Source organism: Toxotes jaculatrix, chromosome 18 (assembly GCF_017976425.1).
Source record: "Toxotes jaculatrix isolate fToxJac2 chromosome 18, fToxJac2.pri, whole genome shotgun sequence".
Lineage (NCBI taxonomy): Eukaryota > Metazoa > Chordata > Actinopteri > Toxotidae > Toxotes > Toxotes jaculatrix.
In genome coordinates, this window is record NC_054411.1 from 13,502,481 (window position 1) to 13,510,584 (window position 8,104).

At 38.6% G+C, this 8,104-nt stretch overlaps 1 protein-coding gene across 1 annotated transcript; it reads right to left on the reverse strand.

Moving 5' to 3' along the window:
• Nucleotides 1–631: 631 nt before the first annotated feature.
• Nucleotides 632–4,386, reverse strand: nme3 (NME/NM23 nucleoside diphosphate kinase 3). The gene is made up of 5 exons (XM_041062198.1): nucleotides 4,301–4,386; nucleotides 2,997–3,127; nucleotides 2,153–2,254; nucleotides 1,914–2,026; nucleotides 632–1,775 (listed from the first exon to the last, which is right to left on the reverse strand). Exons 1-5 carry the CDS (start codon nucleotides 4,344–4,346, stop codon nucleotides 1,658–1,660), a joined length of 510 nt encoding a protein of 169 aa, XP_040918132.1. The 5' UTR covers nucleotides 4,347–4,386; the 3' UTR covers nucleotides 632–1,657.
• Between the last annotated feature and the right edge of the window lie 3,718 nt (nucleotides 4,387–8,104).

Consider the following 8,104-nt stretch of genomic DNA (forward strand, 5'->3'; position numbering starts at 1 on the left):
AGCATGATGATATGGACCCTGATTGTTCAGAGATGTTGGGAGATGATGGAGGCAGATGTCAGGGCCTGTGACACCATGCAGAAATCTTGTTTTGGCAGATGGTTACAGTCGTTGGGTTTGTAGAAATTTTGAGGGTATGGGATAAGTCAACATGGAATGAATGGAAGGTCAAATTTAGCTTAAAAGCCTGGTTTCTTTGGGCTGTCACTTATAATATTTTGCATCCTATCTTACCTCTGTTTGTGTCCTGATTAAGGACTTGTTTTTCATCAGAGTGGTTATCAGAGGACTCAGTTCAGCGAGGTGAGAACTTGTCTACATGCTTAAATCATGTGAGCGAGATTAAGGGTTGAGTTTAATGTATCGAGGGTTGTCCAAAATTCATTTCTCTCGTTTGACTGGCTGTTGATCCGATGGTTTGGTGTAAAGCAGGTTGAATGATGGCGTGTTGTCATTATGTGTACAGGGATTATTGTAAATCTCCAGACACACTGAAGCCCATCCTCTTTGTTCAGTATGGAAATTCATGCATTGATCTCTATCTGTGTGGATTAAATATTAAACAATATTTGTGTGCTGAAAAACGTAAAGCTAGCGTGTGGTCCGTGTCTCTCGCTTCTCTAAACACTGAAAGGGCCTGTTAACAAGCATTTCAAGAACAGATTTATTCTTTTTTTTTTGACAGTTCCAATACAATTCACTCAGCATTACTGTAGATGTTTTATAAAAGCATAGATGTGACCGGCTAGATTATGGAAAAATTACGTTGTTTTATAAAACAAAATATTAGCAAACTTCATTGCCATTTCACTTTGCAAACTGAGTCTGACAGGATGAAATTACAAAACTATCAAAGCAAGGAAGCTATCAGACGTCATATTTTACAACTTACATCCAGAATTGTATTCAAGTAGTTTCAAGTGATGTGACCATCTGTTTTAGCACCCCTACAGAATCTGAATTTATTTATTATCTATTAAAAAGGTACAGGAAACTGAAAATAATGTGCAACATGGAAATAATAATGGAAACCAATGGAAACATCTATATTTGGCAAATTTTTCACCTTTAAAAATTACAAGGAGCAAATTCCCTGAAGCAAATGAAAAAGAAAATTAAGCTGAAGTGGAAACAAAGCAAAGTGAGGTGGTAACAATTTAGCTGCGATTTGATGTTTTGCATACTTACGTAGTGATATGGAAAACAAGGGTGATGAGAAAAGTTTCCTGTACCTTCAACAGAAATTAACCTTTTGAATTGTTATGAATTATTACCTTTAACTGTTTCAAATCCAAGCTTATTGCTTAAACATTGTAAACATGAGCTTGTGTTCTGAACTAAACAAAAACTGTAACAGAAGCAGACAATGTCAGTTATTGCTTATTTAGTGCACTTTCACTTCGTAAAATCATTTCACCTCTCATACGTACTTCACATAGAAAAACTGAAAAAAAAACTTAAATGTAAAAAAAAAAAAAAAAAAAAAAAAAGAAGCAGCAGCAGCGAGAGGTCCAGAAAGGCAGCAATGACACAGCATCTCCCCTGTGGCTACAAGCTACTAAAGCCAAAATATTCCTCTGAGGTATGATGCGATCCACGTTGTAATGAGAACGCTTGTCTACCTACAGGACGGTGCAAAGATGATGCCTTTAGACCGTCAGTTGTAGATCCAGCTGCTGCTGCTGTTCTCCCAGCAGTGAAGCTCGTTCTGACGAAACCACAGAGAGATTTCCTTCTGGGCGCTCTCCACAGAGTCGCTGCCGTGGATCACATTCCTGCAATGCAGAGACAACACAATTAAGATCAGGACACTCAGACAGAAAAAACTGCTGCTGCAACTGTTTATGACATAAAAACATAATTCTCCTTTATATTTTCCTTCAGAAGAGAACTGAATCATCAGGTGATCTTACCTGCCCACTTCCACACAGTAATCTCCCCGGATAGTTCCCGGCTGCGAGTCTGCAGGGTTGGTCTCTCCCAACATCTTACGTGCAGTCTTCACCACGTCCAAACCCTGCCACACCTGTACGATATAAACAAAGCAGCAGTGGCACCTTTACAAAGCTTCACATCGTCAATACTTCTAACCAGGAAAAACCCTCTGAATTAAAGAAAGCCTTTCATATCCTGTGGACATAGAGCGTCTCACCATTGCAACAACTGGTCCAGAGCTCATGTAGGTTATCAGTCCACTGAAAAAGGGTTTACCCCTCAGGTCCCAGTAATGTTCCCTAAGAAGCTCCTCAGATGCCTGATATACAAAGACACACAAGGCAGGTACATATTCAGTTTAAAAGGTAATTATACTAGACTAGATAAAATTATTAAGAGTCTCCAGTAGGGTTGGGCGGTAATAAGGTATTTTTTATTTAAAAGTATAGGCTGTATCAAATAAGTGCCGTCAATTGACTCCCATGCGTGACTTCTAAAATAAATATTGCACAAAGCTGTGCTCTTTTAACATGAATATAAAGAAAGTATTCTCAGATAAAACAATTTGCAAACAAAAAACACATGGACTGGCCCATACCATTTTAATAACGCAGCGTGCTGCCAACTTGAAAAAAAAATAGTCCGTTCGTTATATGCGTTTTCAAATAGCCTATATATGTAATAAAAACTATATTAAACTGAAAAAGATCCCCTGACATGTTTCAGGCTTTTTTGTGCATTTTTGCTGCAGTGAATTAAAGGCTACAGCAACTGAATTAAAATCAAAAGTGTGCACTGTCTCCGCAACTTGCAATGCGCATTATCGCATAGGCGCTGTTTTGATGCGGTTCTGCAGCAAGCCTCCATAATCACGGAGAAGCGATGGCGTCTTGTTGCCCACTTGTGGCATCTATGAGCCGAGCTGTAGCTGCAGCCGCAGCCGACTTGTTCTCACTAGTACTCGCACATGTCTTTGATTCAAAATTCAATTTGTACTTGTAGGGAATATTTTCAAATTTGGATACCGCCCAACTCTAGTCTCCAGGGTCATCCAAGCGTACCTGCATAAGTTTGAGGCCCACCAGCTTGAACCCTCTTTTCTCAAAGCGACGCACAATTTCTCCCACCAGTCTCCGCTGCACGCCATCGGGTTTCACAGCAACGAAGGTGCGCTCGTTCACCCCAGTCCACCCTAGAACCAGAGATAATGTAAGGCCACAATAAAGGGAAAAAACAATTTAAGCTGTTTGAACTGCAACAGAGCACCACAGCACACAGCTTAGAGCTGCTTGCATGCACCTTAGTACAAACAGTGGAGGAGATCACTGATGACACTGACTAAATGCAAAAGTGCTGAAGTGAGCACAAACCGACACAAATAAATTCAGCATGGTCGGTAACAACTCAGACATTACAATGACAGCTGTGTTTACTTTTGCATTTATTAGGGTCTAATCCATGTTGATAGACAGTCAGTGTCGTACATGTTTATATCTGCTTAGACATCCTCTGCACCCCGAGGATACACACACAAAAGCCCTCACACGCAGCAGTCCGCACACAGCTTTCAACTTCATCCACCTCCAGAAATTTTGTCTGTCTTTTTTTACTTTTACGAGCCACTGTTTGATTCCCAAATGCTAAATTCACAGACCTGTAGAGGGTAAAGTTAGCCCCCCTCACTCAGCTCCTATAACACATACTCTCTATTGCAGGAGCTCAGCGGTGTACACGCCCTGAAACTTGCACTTTGACAGCAGTTTCTGCGACAGACCTCACGTTCCCACGGCCAAGCTGTGGTTTGCCTGTGGTGTCCCTCACCAGATTCTTCAGTGCGAGCATGTTTAACCACCAAATCTTCAAGTTCATGCAGATTTCGCTGTGACCTTTTTTTCGGCCCCATTGCAGAGATCCTCCTGCAGCAGCCTGTCAGCGCTCATAGGCTCCACATGAGCTAATAATAGGACACATGGACTACACTGCTGGTAGATTAGTAGCTAGCTGTAGTTTCAGCCACACAATGACAGGAGTTTCAGCTTGTGCCACGAAAGCCGCATGCTAAAAAAGTATTTTACTATAAACCGTAACTAAAGCGCAGTTTGGGTGTTATTAGTGACATTTCACACTCAACGTCCGTGGTTCTGTTAAACACAACGTGAGTTACAAAAGCTCAATTAAAGTTTGTAACGGTCTCATGCCTCTATTGTTGCTCCTTGTGTAGCAGCTAGCCGAGGCGTCTGCCCGGTGAGTCTGCGGCTCCTGCCCTCACGTGGTGGGTCTCTGTGAGCACATTATCCCGGTGTGAAAATATCAGTGAGGAGCCGTGAGTGACGGATGATGAGCTGTGAACAGATATATTACCAACCTGACTGAAAGATGTGGGCGAATATGGACAGAAAGAGGCAGATCATTGTTGCCGGCGGACGGAGCACACGGGTCCGGTGAGGGAAGAAGGAGTTAAGGAGGACGCGCACAAGCGCGTACGCACGTTGCTCAGGAATGCTCTAAGCCAATCAAATGCAAGCTACGGAAGTTAATCAACCTCCGAGAAAGGACAAATGGTTAGACATGATAAAATAGACTAGACAATTCCCCTGCGGGAAATCGTCTGTACTGTTAATGTAAAGCAGAAACCAAAATATATTTATGACCTTTGTAAATGAAAGAATGATAAACGAGAGAGTGGGAGAAGAAGAAGAGAGGGAGTGTAGGACGGATAGAAAAGGGCCCGATTCACAGAGGGGAGAGGAATGATAAAAATGGGCTAGTATGGAAAATCACTATAGGAAGGAAAGAAGAAAGGGAGGGTAGAGGAAGTATACAGAAAGAATAGGGGCACAGAGGGGTTAGGAAAGGGAGGAAAAGATAGATAAAAATGAGTAGGAGATTTTAAGAGCAGGGGCGGAGCCAGACATTGTGAACATCCCGGGCCAGGCCCGGGGGGTCTTGGTGTCCTCCCCAGAAAATCTTGAATTTCTTAGATGCGATTTCCTGCATTCTAGTCCATTTTACCTGCATTTTTGACCTGCTGAACATTGGTAAATCCTAAATCCCTTCTGATTCATAGCCTACATTTTCAGTTGCAGGGCCTGCACAAGATAATACTATTTAAAAGAAAGAAACAATAACCACTTAACTATTGACTTCTAGAATTTTTTTAATGTAAACTACAATGGCAAAATTGAGACTTATAAATGTGAGACTAATTTTCAGTAGATTCAAAATAGGATTGCAGAGATGGATGGAAAGACAGTCTTAGCTGGTATGCTAATATACTGGCAGACAGCTCCTCTATAGAAGGATAATACTTTTTAATTGGGATTCATCATTTAACCATGTATTTTAACTGTTAAAACTACTACTGCTCGCAGTCAGAGAGTTAATCAGCCTTCATGGATGGAATTAGCCTATGTTAACAACAGCTAACTACTTAAATCACTCAAGTGAAACTAACGAGTCAGCGCCCACAGCATCATGTTTGAATGGCATTATAAACACACAGCACGTAACACAATAACTTCTATTCTTCATCCCTTTCCAGACTGTTGGAGCAATCCAGGGTTTTCTTTCTCTTTCTCTTTCTCAGCCCACAGCCTTCAGATCTACAAATAATAGTCCGTGGTTAATGTCTGTATTGAGCAAAGATCTTGTATTAACAGTAAGCGATCTCACTCCTGCGATTATGCATCCACCAATGACCAAAGCGATCAGCAGAAAGGGGGACGTTGGTCTTATACAAGATCTTTGCAGCACCAAAGTAGTAAAGCAGAGAATTGGGGTCCAAGCAGCAAAGCTGCAAGAATTTATTAGTGTTCTTCTTCTTATTATTATTATTCCCCTGTCTTCTGCCATGGGAATCGATGGGCTGCCATAGACTGCCAAAAAACGTCATAGTATGTATAGTATGATGTTTTTTAAGAAATTTTGAGGCCATACTAAAGTATGACTTTTTTGGCCCATTTTGACGCCTTATTATACTATGATGTTTTTATGACATTTTGAGGTCGTACTAAAGTATGACTTTTTTTGGCCGATTTTGATGCCATACTATACTATGACGTTTTTTGGCACATTTTAAGGTCATACTAAAGTATGACTTTTTTAGGCGGATTTTGATGCCATACTATACTATGACCATTTTTATGACATTTTGAGGCCAAAAAAAAGTATGACATTTTTTGACCAATTTTGACGCCTTACTATACTATGACGTTTTTAATGACATTTTGAGGCCAAAAAATTTTTTGACTTTTTTTGGCCGATTTTGACGCCATACTATACTATAACGTTTATTATGACATTTTGAGGCCAAAAAAAGTTTTGACTTTTTTTGGCCGAAAAAACCGCCATACTATACTATGACGTTTTTTATGACTTTTGGAGGTCGAAAAAAATTTTGACTTTTTTTGACTGAAAAAAACGCCATACTATACTATGACGTTTTTTATGACATTTTGAGGCCGATTTTGATGCCATACTATACTATGACGTTTTTTGGCACATTTTAAGGTCATACTAAAGTATGACTTTTTTAGGCCGATTTTGATGCCATACTATACTATGACCATTTTTATGACATTTTGAGGCCAAAAAAAAGTATGACATTTTTTGACCAATTTTGACGCCTTACTATACTATGACGTTTTTAATGACATTTTGAGGCCAAAAAATTGTTTGACTTTTTTTGGCCGATTTTGACGCCATACTATACTATGACGTTTATTATGACATTTTGAGGCCAAAAAAATTTTTGACTTTTTTTGCCCGAAAAAAACGCCATACTATACTATGACGTTTTTTATGACTTTTGGAGGTCGAAAAAAATGTTGACTTTATTTGCCCGAAAAAAACGACATACTATACTATGACGTTTTTTATGACTTTTGGAGGTCGAAAAAAATGTTGACTTTTTTTGGCCGAAAAAAACGCCTTACTATACTATGACGTTTTTTATGACATTTTGAGGCCTAAAAAAATTTTGACTTTTTTTGGCCAAAAAAAACGCCATACTATACTATGACGTTTTTTATGACTTTTGGAGGTCGAAAAAACTTTTGACTTTTTTTGACTGAAAAAAACGCCATACTATACTATGACGTTTTTTATGACATTTTGAGGCCGATTTTGATGCCATACTATACTATGACGTTTTTTGGCACATTTTAAGGTCATACTAAAGTATGACTTTTTTAGGCCGATTTTGATGCCATATTATACTATGACCATTTTTATGACATTTTGAGGCCAAAAAAAAGTATGACATTTTTTGACCAATTTTGACGCCTTACTATACTATGACGTTTTTAATGACATTTTGAGGCCAAAAAATTTTTTGACTTTTTTTGGCCGATTTTGACGCCATACTATACTATAACGTTTATTATGACATTTTGAGGCCAAAAAATTTTTTGACTTTTTTTGGCCGAAAAAACCGCCATACTATACTATGACGTTTTTTATGACTTTTGGAGGTCGAAAAAATTTTTGACTTTTTTTGACTGAAAAAAACGACATACTATACTATGACGTTTTTTATGACATTTTGAGGCCTAAAAAAATGTTGACTTTTTTTGGCCAAAAAAAACGCCATACTATACTATGACGTTTTTTATGACTTTTGGAGGTCGAAAAAACTTTTGACTTTTTTTGACTGAAAAAAACGCCATACTATACTATGACGTTTTTTATGACATTTTGAGGCCGATTTTGATGCCATACTATACTATGACGTTTTTTGGCACATTTTAAGGTCATACTAAAGTATGACTTTTTTAGGCCGATTTTGATGCCATACTATACTATGACCATTTTTATGACATTTTGAGGCCAAAAAAAAGTATGACATTTTTTGACCAATTTTGACGCCTTACTATACTATGACGTTTTTAATGACATTTTGAGGCCAAAAAATTGTTTGACTTTTTTTGGCCGATTTTGACGCCATACTATACTATGACGTTTATTATGACATTTTGAGGCCAAAAAAATTTTTGACTTTTTTTGCCCGAAAAAAACGCCATACTATACTATGACGTTTTTTATGACTTTTGGAGGTCGAAAAAAATGTTGACTTTTTTTGTCCGATTTTGACGCCTTACTATACTATGACGTTTTTTATGACTTTTGGAGGTCGAAAAAAATGTTGACTTTATTTGCCCGAAAAAAACGA